Source organism: Tiliqua scincoides, chromosome 3 (assembly GCF_035046505.1).
Source record: "Tiliqua scincoides isolate rTilSci1 chromosome 3, rTilSci1.hap2, whole genome shotgun sequence".
NCBI classification, from domain to species: Eukaryota; Metazoa; Chordata; class Lepidosauria; order Squamata; family Scincidae; genus Tiliqua; species Tiliqua scincoides.
In genome coordinates this window covers 102,506,163-102,520,874 of record NC_089823.1, presented here as the reverse complement: position 1 = coordinate 102,520,874, position 14,712 = coordinate 102,506,163, and the positions used below count along the sequence as shown (strand labels likewise).

General features: G+C 41.1%; 1 protein-coding gene across 6 annotated transcripts in view; it reads right to left on the bottom strand.

The window, feature by feature from the left end:
* The window catches only part of DOCK9 (dedicator of cytokinesis 9), a 162,972-nt gene that overhangs the window by 11,107 nt on the left and 137,153 nt on the right, over positions 1-14,712 (bottom strand). For all 6 annotated transcript variants that reach the window (XM_066620091.1, XM_066620093.1, XM_066620095.1 and 3 more), the window contains exons 41-45: positions 11,651-11,833; positions 8,482-8,595; positions 6,285-6,500; positions 4,636-4,693; positions 1,201-1,307 (exon numbers count right to left, since the gene is read on the bottom strand). In XM_066620091.1, coding sequence (XP_066476188.1) covers positions 1,201-1,307; positions 4,636-4,693; positions 6,285-6,500; positions 8,482-8,595; positions 11,651-11,833 — 678 coding nt within the window. The remainder of the gene's footprint in view (positions 1-1,200; positions 1,308-4,635; positions 4,694-6,284; positions 6,501-8,481; positions 8,596-11,650; positions 11,834-14,712) is intronic.

The following is a 14,712-nucleotide window of genomic DNA, read 5'->3' as shown; positions in this document are numbered from 1 at the left end:
ACCTGGGAGACCTTCTGGTCTAAATGCAGGAAAAAATGTTTTAAATAAGTTATCCTTGGAAATGACTTTTCTTTATCACTAAATATTTATTGACAATATCAGGTTCAGTCTTGTCAAGAAAACTGATGTGTTATACAGGGTCCCATCTTTAAAGCTTTAATAACCAACACCATCAATTGCGTCTAGAAGCAAACTGGCATTAAGAGCTGGTGTAATATGTTTCCCTGAATCCTGCTTCAACAGGTAATCAGCTGTATTCTGGACTCACTGCAGCATCTGAACATGTTTCAAAAAGCAGACCTGATTTAGGGTGCTCCCAGGTAGATATAGCAATCTAATCTATAGACCTGTCACCAGGCTTATAGAGACTTTGGTTTAGGTTAGGATATTGCTTGAACATGCATGTGCCCTTTAGGGAACTAAAAAGGAGTCTGCACTAGAGGGCCCTCAAGGCAACAAGACTGGATTAAACTTTTTAATTAATGAAATTAAAACATTTTCTACTAAGTTAGAGGTACATTGAGAGAAGGTATTACCAAACCTTCTTAGAAACAACAAGTTAAATAACCATTGTCATAAGATCATCGTTAAATGATAGCTTGAATAATTAGAGCAATTTTTTAAAAAAATCAAACATGGTTTCACTCTCTTTTTTCCTAGCATACATGCATATCTTTAACAGGGTCTAGAGTTCATATGATTATCATAACAAGATAAAGTCTTTGAGTTGAACATGCACATGATGAAGAACGCACAATAAATGACAGTGGAGGAAAACCAGTTTCCCCATGAGCAACAAAGATTTTAAAGTTTTTTAAAACAGATTGAAACCCAAAAATAATTTTACAATCAAGAAGATTAAATTCTGTAATAGTTGGTCTACAGCAATTGTTACAGATTAGTTGTTTTGAGATTTTTAGTCTAAGCAGAGGCATATTGAGAGAAAGATTTCTCCTTTTATATTTAGGGATGGGAAGAAAGAACAGAGCGTGGTGACAGAGCTGAATGAGTCAGAATTGATTATAGTCACTTGCCAGCTTGAGAACCCATTGCTTTTTTTGTACTTTGTAGTATTTACCTTTCTTCATTCTGATTTTTTTATAGCCTTGTTTATATATGTTGTAAGAAAACATTAAACAGAAAATTATATAATTGTAGAAAATACTAAATTATATATACATATAAATTGAGCTTACATACTTCATTAAAGTGAACATCCTGCATCCCAACATCTTCCATCATTGAAGCTTCTTCATCTATATTTGGAGTGATTACTCTGAAGCTTGTACAGCCCTGCTTAAACATTCCTGTTCATATAGAAGATGACACACGAGTTATATTGTTGACCATTTGGGGGTAGGGGGCGTAAATCTAACACAGTTATAAAAATCAAAACCTGAGAATAGCAAGTAAACGGGTTTCCATTCAAAAATGAAGGTCACGAGAGAGTGACATTTGTATCATTAATGGGAATACGTATTTTAAAAAACCTGCTATTTCTTTGTCATGAGAGCATAAAGGCTAAATATTTTAATAATGCTGTTCATGCACTGAACAATATAATAGACTACATGTAATACTTTCCAGAATGTAGGGGACACATTCTTGCAAAACTGTGCTGTAAGGAAAAGTGCTATAGGAGACATAGTTAAAGACAAGGTAGGCAACTGGCACCAATGAATCCACACTAGCCGGAGTACACTGCTCCCATGGGCTTCAGTAGTTGTCAATCATACCCAGAATAAAGAGTGCTGTTAACAAAATAGCACTAATGGAAGTAGTGGTTTGGGAGGCAGTACTGTACTACACCAGATAACACCTTTATAACAGGAGGACACATAGGGCCCAATCCTATCCAATTTTCCAGTGCTGGTGCTGCTGTGCCAATGGGGTATGCACTGCTTCCTGTATTGGGGAGGCAGTCTTAGAGGTCTCCTCAAGTTATGGGAACATTTGTTCCCTTACCTCAGGGCTGCATTGTGGTTGCACGAGTGCTGGAAAGTTGGATAGGATTGGGTACATAATCATTAGAGTAAAAGGAATAGATATGCCATCAAGAAGACAGACATCTTCCAGCAAGGATCTGACCAATCAAAAACCAGGCTGTTGGATATGTGAACCTCAGCCCTGTTCCATTTATTACAAGGAGATTTAATTGTAAATACTTAAGAGCAGACATTTGTTTGGTGGAACCACAACTCTGGTGCTTTCAAAGAGTAATGAAACATCTTACATATGCTTATTTGTTTATAATGGCTTGACAGGCATCACACTGATCTTTGCAAAATAGCTGTAAGATGCCTTCAGAACTAACAGACAAGCTTTATAGGTACCTTCTAGAATCTAGACAATATTACAGCAGTAGAATGGGATCTACTTTTCTACAGTTCATTCTACGGTGCTGACATTATGTGGGAAAATACCAATTGAGTGGTTCTGAAGACACAATTACTTCCCAGACAGAAATATGGGTGATAAAAGGGTAGTAAAAATCTTTGTACTTGGCTTCTTACCCATAGTAGTAAGCCTTTAAAAATTACAGCAGCACTTGTAATGAGCTCACAGAAAAGTGGCACCCACACTGATGCTGTAGGCAATGATTTAAGATTATGATGTCTTTTAGATATTACATCTTAAAAGCATCATAATCTCAAATATTACTGTTGTGCACAACAGAATGATCATATGTTCTTACTATATGCTTGTGGAAATATAGGGTTATATTAAATCTTTGCACACCAATATTTTGGTGGCAAAGTTTCAACACTACCCCCAAGTTAATAATGTGCTATTCATCACCATTTGCAACTTTTTTCATCTTGATCTGTAGCTTTAAAAAACAAACAAGCAAAAAACAAAACACGGGGCCTGAGGTGTTCACAATAAATTCAGTATGTATCATATTGGCAATTTAATGTCACTATGTTGCCTATCAGATTTGGATACGACAATCTTACAATGCTAAATCAGAGTGAAGGCAAAAAGCATTGCAAGCCCAATACTATGCATGTCTATTCAGAAGTAAGTCCCATTAGAGTGAATGGTGCATACGCTCAGGTAAACATGGATAAGACTGCAGCCTGCTCCCACTCTAGAAGACAATAACTCTGTAGCAAAATTTGTATACAATACCACAAATATATAGCACAAAAATTTTTTAAATGATTCTCTGCTCCAAAGAGCTCAAAGCCTAAAAGAGACATACCAGCAAACATCCACTGGAAATGATGCTGTGCTGGGCTGAACAGTGATAGTTGCTCTCCCCCTGCTATATATGAGAAATAACACTTAAAAGGTACCTCTTAACCCAGTTAGCAAGGCATGGTCTGAAAGCACATGGCTGATATTAAAGCAAGTCTAAGCCATTCCACCATAGAAAAAAGGTGTAATATATGTATAATAACAACAACAAAAAAAGAATAGTCTCATCAGAGAGAGTTACGGCTCATTCTATTATAGGAGCAGCTACTTCAGCTGCATTTAATGGGGTGAATTCCCTCAAAGATATATGCAGCGTGGCCACATGGTCCTCTGTACATACATTTACAAGGCATTATAAGATGGGTGCATATGCCTCTGTAGAAGCTTCTTTTGGAAGAAGAGTGCTGCAAAAGGTGGTGCAGCAATAGCAGTGGATATAGCATCTGCCCACCCAGTGACATACTGCTCAGGTATATCCCCATCTGTATGGAATGCCCTCCTCCAACAGGGAAAACGGAATGTATCTTACTTCAGGAAATTCCTGTTCCTTGTGGAGGATGGGCATGCCTCCCAACTTGTTACAGATGCGATATTTGTTCTATGGGATGAAGTATACATGGGGTGGTAGACAGGGTATTCCCCTCCCCTTGTGTTTACCAGATAAGCCTGGCACAAATTGAGGCTACTGCAGATGGACATTGGCTATCATAAGTGTGAAGGGATGTTCATAGAAGTAGTTCAAGAAACGCTGAGTTCTCCGTAGCTCAGCAAATTGTCTGGGAAGACAGGAGCCCACCGCATGGGATAAAGACAGGATAAACTATTTAGCGAGAGCAACTTTTAAACTAGAGCAGTGATGGTGAACCTAAGATATGTGTGTCAAAGGTGGCACATCACAACATTTGGGGTGACATGCCAGCATTCACCAACACCCAACAATGACTGAGTTTGTTTTACTCGTATTTCACTTTTGTAATTATTATTCTTTATATAATGCACAACACCACACATGATTGGGCTATATTTTTTTTAAATAAATGTATATGTAAAGAATTGTTTCTCTTTTGTTCAGGGTGTGTGTGTGACACATCAGCTGAGTCAAGTTAGGCATTTTCAAAATTTTTGACACACCAAGCCTAAAATGTTCGCCAACTGCTGATTTAGGCAGAAATATTTGTCACCAGCACTGTGAAGGTGAAGTTGCTGAAACAAGCCAAAATTCTTGGTGTAGAAGTAATGCAAAACCTTAGTTGAGACAAATTCTGCTTAACAACTCAAATCCAAAACATGGGTTCAGATTGTGGTTTAATGCTAGTTTGTTCACCTGAAAAAACCCATGGTTGAAGCTTGCAGTTTGGACAATCAAAAACACCTTTTACATAAAATAAATCATGGCTAACTGTGACACCTCAACTGTCCATATGCAATGCATACCTTTTCGCAAAAGATACTCTGCCACAAGAGCTGTTACGTGAACATAACACATTGCTGCCTAAAATAGGAACAAAAGCATCATTAGACTTTTTACATCATCGCTGCAAAAATATCTACAGCAAAACTGAGAATTGGAGCAGCACAGAATTCCAATTGCCACTAAATTACCATTTTCCATTTCAATTGCACTCTAAGGGTGCAATCCTAACCCATTTTCCCGTACTGACATAAGGTCAATGCAACTTTGAGGTAAGGGAACAAACACTGCCATACCTTGAGGAGGCCTCCATAACTGCCCCCAACTGCAGGATGCAGCACATTGAGGGAAGAAATTCCGTTTGCATAAAGGAGGAGGAACAATTTTCTTTGCTGAATTTTTTTCCTCATGCCAAGATAGATTGCTAAAAATTGCCCTTCTCCCCTTGGTGCAAATGGAGCTTCTGTCATGAATGGAAGAACTTAAATATAATCTTTTGGGTATAACAAATAAACTGTCAAAAATCACCTTCCATCTTATGACAAGTAATGCAAGAAGAAACATAAATATGTTCTGTGATCACAGACTGCTGTTGTTTCCAAATCAGTGCTATCAACAGTTAATGCTAATCAAAATTGCCTAAAACAATGGCTTACAAATCTGTTTCAAGTTCTGCTTTCAATCATGTTCTTAATCAGGGGTATCCAAACCTCGGCCTGGGGGCCATTTGCGGCCCTTGGGGGCCATTTGCGGCCCTTGGGGGCTCTCAATCTGGCCCTCAGGGAGCCCCCAGTCTCCAATGAGCCTCTGGCCCTCCAGAGACTTGCTGGAGCCTGTGCTGGCCCAATGCAACTGCTCTCAGCATGAGGACGACTGTTTGAACTCTCACCTGAGCTGTGGGACAAGGGCTCTCTTCACTACTTACTGTTTCACATCTGTGATGCAGCAGTGGCAGTGAAGGATAGGTTGGCCTTGCTTTGTGCAAGGCCTTTTATAGGCCTTGAGCTATTGCAAGATCTTCATTCATTCATATAAGTTCCATCTCTAATAAATTCATTTATGTAAATTTATTCAAATTCTTCCCCCCCCCCACGGTCCCTGACACAGTGTCAGAGAGATGATGTGGCCCTCCTGCCAAAATGTATGGACACCCCTGCTCTTAATGATGCTTTAATCATGAAGCAATCCTGAATAACATCAACAGCTACATGGATTTAAAGCAAAGTTACATTTATAGCATGTAAACCTGAAGCACATTTCTAATCTCCAAAGGAATTGGACTGGGAAACATGACATCTGAATTGAGTCACTAAATTTTTTTTTCTACCAAGTTTTTTTTTGGATGGGAAAATGTCAAGAATGAATTAAGAATTTCAGTCGGATGTATGACCTTGATAGTCACTGTGATGGATTAAAAAAAATTTTTTTTAGCCTGTTCATAATTTGTAACACAATGCTGATGACTATTTGCCATTAATTACAAAAAGTATAACACCAAAAACTCAAAAAGAATTATAATCTACACATAATCTCTAATTTTGATATTCATTTCAGAAGCTTTACGTATACTGCAAATTGCTATGAGAACTTTGGTTGTCAGGAAGAATATAAATGTTTCTACAACAATAATGTACACCAGTTTAAACATTAGATTGCTTTTTGTTTGGCTTACCTCTGAAAGATCTCCATTTTTAACATGTATTCTTGCCATACTATCCAACCATGTCTTCCTGAGCTCAGGTGTACTGGCATAAGACTTTGCCAAACTGTACTGAAGATCCACAAGCATTTCTGGATCATTTTCATGTTCTTTCATTTGTGCTGTAGCCATGAGGACTGTACGGATCCGTTTTGTCAAATCCTTTACTTCAGAAGGGAACGTAGTGTGCTATATAATGCGACAGGGCAATTAATATAGACAAAAAAAACGAGAGGATACAAAGTAGGGGAGAAATTAAGCGGTGCACCTCCAGCTTCTCCTACTAACTCAAGAGCCTAATATTAAAAATTCTGTTCCAGTGAACAGAAAAAAAAATCAAGCAGTGTGAATGAAATTACCGTATTTATCGGCGTATAACACGCACTTTTTCCCCCTGAAAATAGGGGGCAAATGATGTATGCGTGTTATACGGCGATGTCTCTTTAAGGGATCCCGTTCCCAATAGTGCCTAGCGGCGGCACAGCGTTGTGACGTGATGTCAGCGCTGCGCCCGCTGCATATTATCACAGCCGCTGGCAGCTGATGAATATGGTAAGTGGAGACCCTTTCTTTGGGGAGGGGAGGGGGAGGGATTGAGGTGAGGTGGCATAAGTAATGCTTTGGATGGTGAAGAAGATGAGCTGATTTATGAAGATAGTAGCAGTGAAAGCAGCAGTGTTCATTGCTATTTTGAAGATAGCAGTGAAGATGAAGAGTTTCTTGGTTTCCCAGATAGTGATTTCTGAGTAAACTTTTGTAAAAACAAAATATCCAAGTTTCTTTTGTTAAAACAGTTGCTTTTACTGTCCTTTTACATTATTTACCTTATATGTGGTAATAATATTAATAAAAAAAAGTTCTGAGCTACCCTTATTTTTTTCCTGAAATTTCCCTCTTAAAATGAAGATGCGTGTTATACGCCTGTGCGTGTTATACGCCGATAAATACGGTATTCTTCAGAAACTCTGAAAATATGTCTAGAATTTGTTTTATGCATGTTAAGTTTGAAGAAAACAATTTCTACACAGCTTAAATAGGTAACTTAGTATGAACATGTAACTAGTGCACAATGATGGGCAGTCTAAAACAGTGAAAATGAAAAACTGAGAAACAATGAAATTGGGCTTTTAAAATTATAAAACATGATATTGTGCTCAATTAACAAAACATCACCGAAATTTACCTATTAAAGTGGCTATGGAGTGTCTGTGAACCCTTCTGAGTGATTCTGACTGTGTTTCTAAGCACCTAACTCCACACACAGCTCTGCTGCTTTCTCTTAACCAGCTATAAAGTCCTCTGAACACGCTCAGAAGCTGCCAAGGAAAACATATGGAGCCCTATGGAAACTGAATGCATTGTGTATTCACTTGAAAGTAGGAGACTGTGCCCAAGTCCATTTTGAAGGGCAGGACCCCCTCCCCCCCATGGCAAGGTCATTGGTGTTCTTTTTTTCCATATCAATTCAATGCTATGTTCAATTATGTTGCTATCTTCACAATGTTTTAATGGTTCTTTGTGTTAGACAGCATTAGCTTCATTGTAGTTGTTCATTCAAATAGCATGCAAATCTTAAATGGCTCCTGTAAGTTTAATTCAAGTAGTTGACTATGTAGCTGTGCTCTTCTGAGAGGCAGGAATGTTTTATGACTGCTTTATGCCTGTAGCTAGGTCTGCTGACAGCCACAGGTATAAAAACACATATATACCACCTAAGTGACATGACTACACTTCATAAAAATGCTTTAAAATTGATTAGATTTGGCATAAAAACACATAATACCACTTTCAACCTTTTTTTAAGATAACACTAAAATACACAGAAAAATAAAACCATTTTAGACTGCCCCTGTCATTGTCAGTCACTCTTTAGTTCTTCAGCCACAGAATGTTGCAATAATAGATCTCACCCAGATGTTTTCCTTTTCTTCTCAGACATCAAATATAAGCACAACTAGCAGTCTGATTTGAATATATCATTTATGCAATCTGGACTATCCTAGAGGGACTTCTGTGTATTTTGTTCTCCGTTCATCCAGCACTATAATTGTACTGAAATTTGATCCGTAAAAAGGTCCTCAAACACCCAATTATCAGTGCCGTGGAAACTGACTGAATGGAAATTAATTTTCTATAATTTTACACCAATATATAAAGTGCTACTACAAACCTTAATAAGCCTGTCGCTGTTAGCACAGTTATTAATGATGGAAAGAGACTGCTGAAATCTGGTCCCTCCAATCCCAACAACATCTGCAATCAACTGACTCACGGAAATGATAACCTAAGGAAGAAACAAGATCATCATATTGTATATCGTTGGTTGGCAACCTTCAGTCTCGAAAGACAATGGTATAAGCCTACAGCACCCGGTATTCCCAGGTGGTCTCCCATCCAAGTACTAACCAGGCCTGACCCTGCTTAACTTCCGAGATCAGACGAGATCGGGCATATTGTATATTTTCATGTAATTTCAGTTTAGAAGCAGATGTTAAAAATAGAATTCAAAAGTCAAGTCTGACTGAAATAAATTGTAAATCAGACAAGCTTGATTTTCTTTTTTGTTTTCCATTGATAATGAACACCTTTACTTTTTAGGAAACACAAAAATAACACATTCAAGAATGAAGATATACAGGTGGGACCTCAGTATTCATGGGGGTTCCATTCCCAGACCACCCATGGATACTGAACCAGTGGATAATGAGATCTTTTTTTGGGGGGGGGGGGTCCCTTAGAGCAGCAATCCCCAATCTTTTTGGCACCAGGGACCAGTTTTGTGGAAGACAATTTTTCCATGGACCAGAGGGGAATGGGGGATCGTTGGGCGCTTGCCCTCGCTAACAGCTGGGAAGAAGGGGTTTCCCCGAGTCCTCTCCAGGGGGACCTGGGTGGGGTGAGGCTGCCAGGAAGCCTCAAACTAGACTCCAGGGGAATACATCACCCTGTTTTCATCCCTCCGGGCATTACAGCCATGAGATGGGTCCCAGGCAAGTGGTTGTTAGCTTCACAGCCTCCTGCCTCACCATACTGCTTGCTCATCACTGGCTCCCCCTCCCCAGGCTTTATGGGACTGATCAGTCTCCCTTGGCCCCACCCCTTCCTCTCTGGTGGGGTCATAAAGGGGCCCAGCTCCCTTTCCGTCTTTCCCTGGTGGCTAGCAGAGCCTCGCTCCTCCCTCTCAGCCTGTCTCCCTCCAGCCAGCCCGCTCCCTTCTTGCCTGCCATACTAGGGTGCGCCTTCCACTGCCTGTGGCATTGGGGAGGCTTCCCACCTTCTGTCGCCTGTGGACAGCAGGTCCCTAAGCCAATCTCCCCTGGTGGGAGCAGCCGGAGGCTCCTGCATTGTCAGTTGGAGACTGCCCAGTAGGCCCCAGGGTTCCCTGGCACTTCCCCGCCAGAGCAGTGGGGCCGGGCAAGGCTCAGGGAGGCCAGACGCTTGCTCCTTGACAGCTATCTTGTGCTCTCTCACCCTCCTCCCGCTGCTGAGGCCAGTCTCAGGTGTAAGTTAGGGTTGGGGTTTACCTGGAAACCAACAGCTTTGCTTGCTGCTCACCTCCTGTTGTGTGGCCTAGTTACTAACAGGCCACATACCGGTACCAGTCTGTGGCCCAGGAGTTGGGTACAACTAGAACTGCCTTCTGGTTTCATCCAGAGGGCATTCTGATGCACAGAGATGCCATGCGTGGCCTCCATGCACCTAAGAATGAATCCCAGAGGCTTCTGAGATGCCTCAGAATGTCCTTCCATCCATAAGAACATAAGATGAACCATGCTGGACCTGTCCAAAGGCCCATCTGGTCTAGTTTCCTTAATCTCACAGTGGCCCAGATGCCTCAGGGAGCACACAACAAGAGACCTGCATCCTGTTGCCGTTGCATCTAGCATTCAGAGGTAGCCTGGTTCTAAAACCAGGAAGTTGCACATACGCATCATTGCTTGTAACCTCTGATGGACTTTTCCTCCAGAAATCTGTCCAATCCTCCTTTAAAGGTGATCTAGTCCAGATGCCATTACCACACCCTGGGCAAGGAGTTCCACAGACTACTTACACGCTGAGTAAATAAATATTTTTTGTCTGTTCAATTTCAATTACAATGACTCACAAAAGACAAGTCCTGGACCTAAAAATTTCCAAAGTTCCAATTCTTATTTCATTTGCCAAGTGGGATTTATGAATGGCCAAATTACAGTGACTTCTACCCCCTTTTTTATATAATGCCATGGCAATATGCTTATGTAGGTCCACCTCTGAACTGTTAACAGCGAAAAAACAAAACAAAAAAAACAAAAAACCAGAGCAATTAGTTAGGATCATGTTTTTCTTACATGGATTTATAGTAAGACACCATCCATGCACTATCAAAAAGAAATAGGCTTTAAGTAGATGCACAACACGTTTAGAAGTTGTTCCCCAGGTGATTTAATTACAAAGTAGGAGGTAGCATAAATCTGAGGAGAGCAGAGTGGCTTGCAGCTGCTCCATGCTGCTCGGGAACAGGGGCTAGGATCCAGCATATCTGCCGGGTCCCAGCCCTGCCTCCTAGCCCCGTTCCTGCCCTCCCCCGCCCTCCCCCTACCCCAGAACACCTCCCTCCTGTCCACCCCAGGGCCTTACATCAGCTGACGCAAAGCTCCCTATCAGAGTCTACGCGGAGGCTGAATTCAGCCTCTGCAGGCCAGCACGCATCCCTGTGCCGGCCCAGCTGACTCTAAAGGAGGGGCAAACATGCTTTATGGCATGTTAGTTACCCTCCTGGACTGGCATAAGGGACTTGCACCAGCTCTCTCTCATATGATTTGAAAGGAAGCAAAGGGGTAGAAAGGAAATGACTACAAATTTTTCTGTCTACATAGCTCTTCCAATTGGAGCCAACCAGCTGGCAACCATTCCTGCTATGAGGCAGTACCAGCCTGGGGAAGTTGAGAGCCCAGTGCATGAGAGTCATGAGTTCCAGCTGGCCCTGCCTTATACTGGTGCGAGGGGCTAACCCATCAGTATGGAATGCACCTCCTCCATTAGGGAAAGGGTATTTTTAATACATTGTATGATTTTTATTTATTGTAGGTATAACTTTTTTATATAGTATGCTTTTTAAATTGTTTTTATGAAAATTTGTTGTAAGGAACCTTGAGCAATTTGCCTTGGAAAGGGAACAGTGGAATAGAAATTTTTTTAATAGATCAATCTGAGATTTCCAAACTTGTGGAGAAAAGTGAAAACAAGATGAAACAAATGACCGAGTTCGTAAATACACATCCTAGCATTTTCAGAAAACAACAGAAGAAAATCTTACTATTTAGTCTCTCTAAAACTCAAATAAGTAAAATGGTACTCACTTGTAGGTGTGTTCTTACAAACGATCTCTTTCCTGTGTAATCAAAATTATTTTTCATCAAGAAATAAAGGAGTTGTGAAGCTTCTGTTCGAATTGAACTCAGTTTGGAGTTGCAGCATTTCAAAATTTCATAGCATAATGCGGAACACATGTCAGCTCTCCCTTCATAAAATGTAGATGGAAACTGCAGAACACAGAAAACGTTAACTCAAAGTTAAAAAGAAGTAAAAAAAAGAAGATCCTTAAAGTAGGATCATCAAACAAACCTGAGTATCAAACAAATGAAGCAAAGTACAGTAAATTTCTGATGATCTGGCACTGTCAGGATCTATGCCAGGGGTGTCATTTCACACAGAGGGCCGAATAGCATACATGATGCCTGCTGAGGGCCATAAGTGATGTCATTAGGCAGGAAGTGATGTCATTAAACAGGTCATAACAAAAATAAGCACTTTTTCTCACTTAGGAACTCATTAGCTAATTGGGTAAGAGGCACTTTTTCAAGTGGGTGCTCCTTTTTTTAGCGGGGGGAGAGTAACTGGCCCACCTCACCCCAGCACTGTCTGTTCTAGTGGCTGTCTGCTGGTATTCATTTTCATCTTTTTAGATTGTGAGCCCTTTTGGGACAGGGAGCCATTTAGTTATTTGATTTTTCTCTGTAAACCGCTTTGTGAACTTTTAGTTGAAAAGCGGTATATAAATACTGTTAATAATAATTAGCTGCAAATGATAGAAGAGAAAATATGCAAATCTTGATCATATTTGAAGACATGGGAGAGCCCAATTTTCACGTGGGCTGCCCTTTGAGCAGAAACTCCTTAGCACTGCTCAGCAGATGAGAGCCTGAGGGCCAGATAAAAAGCTTCCGCAGGCCACATCCGGCCCCCGGGCCTTATGTTTGACACCCCTGACCTGTGCGGTGGTGGATTATCAAATATGCGGAACTACTGAGATGAACATAAGAACATAAGAACAGCCCCACTGGATCAGGCCATAGGCCCATCTAGTCCAGCTTCCTGTATCTCACAGCGGCCCGCCAAATGCCCCAGGGAGCACACCAGATAACAAGAGACCTCATCCTGGTGCTCTCCCCTACATCTGGCATTCTGACTTAACCCATTCTGACTGATGCACTGTTGTGTCCTCGCTGATCCCTGATCTAGTGTCTCTGTTGCTATAGTACTTTATTTACTTTACATTCAACTGGCTCAAGCTGTCCCAGAGGAACTTCTGTAGCCTGGCTGGCAAAACGGAGGGGCCGGCATATTTGGTGCCAGGCTATTGGGAGCACTGGACCACTGTATGCTAGAGTACTGGAATTTTACTATGCAGCAGAAATGATTTCAAATGAATTGGACTTTTCATCTGAAAGGGTCATAAAATAGGCCCATTGAATTGCTTTAAAAAACAAAAACCAGAATCTAAACTTCATACTGATGTATTTTGGGACCATCAGTCCAAACATACTGATGTATTTGGGGAAGCCCTAATGTAATCATTGCAAACAAATTCACAATATTTACTAGCCTACAAAAAGTCTGAATAGCCTGTCTACCCCATAAGCCTAGCTCAATGGTTTACAAACCTTTTAACACCAGGACCCACTTTTTAAAAATGACACTCCATCAGGACGCAACTAGCTTTATATGACTTTTTAAAAAGGTTTCACTTTACGCAGCTGTACAAGTCTCTGTTTTCATCCTTTTTACTATGGTGGAGGGGGCTGCCTTTGAAGCCTTGCTGAGTTCCATATTCCTTGAATTCTAGTGGCCTTGTATTCCCATTTGCAGTGGACCAAGGTACATTTCTCACTCATGAGTAAACACACATGTGCGACTCCTTCAGTTTCAATAGGGCTTAGTACATTTTCCTTGTCAGCTATCAGCTTGCCAGTGTCACAACCCACCAAAAACTGGGGTACAACCCATCAATTGGTTGCAACCCAGTTTGGGAACCACTGGCCTAGCTAATAATTTGTGGCTTGTAAGGAAAGTTGCAACTTTCCTGACAGGTCAAAGATTAATCAGAATGGAGATTGCCCTCAAGACGGATTTCAAATTTCCATATGCCAAAAAAGGGCAACTGTGATAGCGTTTACTACCTGGTTTTTTGGTGGGGTATGTGTGAAGAGAGTGGAGTCTGGATTCAATTCTCTCCTGCACTATAACTACTCCTATCCCCAGAGGAATCACAATTTAAACCAGAACAACAGTACTGGCTTAAACTGAATGGGTGTTAAACATCACATGACTCCATAAACAGGTTGAGCCTACTTATCAGCAAATTTTTAATCCATGGATTTTGAGCTATGGCTCGTCTAGACCCCACTGGGCCACATTTGGCCCAACCTGAAACCTCCGGAGGTGACTGGAGCTGTGTTCAGTGGACCCCAAAATCCACGTGATTTGATATCATGCAGAATTTGGTATTTGCAAGGGGTCCAGGAACAGAACCCTCGTGGATAATGAGGTCCACCTATATATTCTTTCCTAATACAGTAATGGAAAAACTAACTTCACCACCCTGGCTGTCAGATATAGGCTCTGTAGCTCAGGTTTCTGTGTGTGTACCAATATCTTACACAGTGGGTTCATCAATCTAGTAAAAGCATATAGAACCCTGCTTCTGAGCAAGAATAACTCTTGCTGAATATCAGGGCCAGTCTACTGTCTTGAAATAGGTGCTTTGCAAACTTAAGCAGTAATTTATCTGAAATTCAGCATATAAATACCAGACTAAGGGCACAATCCTAACCCCTTATGTCAGTCCTTTCCAGCAATGACATAAGGGCAATGCAGCTCTGAGGTAAGGGAACAAACATGCCCTTACTTTGAGGAGGCCTCCGTGAGTGACACTTGCAGGATGCAGCACATGCCCCATTGGCATCGCTATGCCAGTGCTGGAAAGCACTGACATAAAGGGTTAGGATTGCGCCCTAAGTTCAATGGCAGCACAGCAGGAGGCACCCTTAGTCTTTCATTCCCTCTAAAATGTGAACCCTGAAAAATCTCCTGATTAAGAAGAGATGCTATCTGCAAAAAAAGCCATCCCACACCTTTCTTT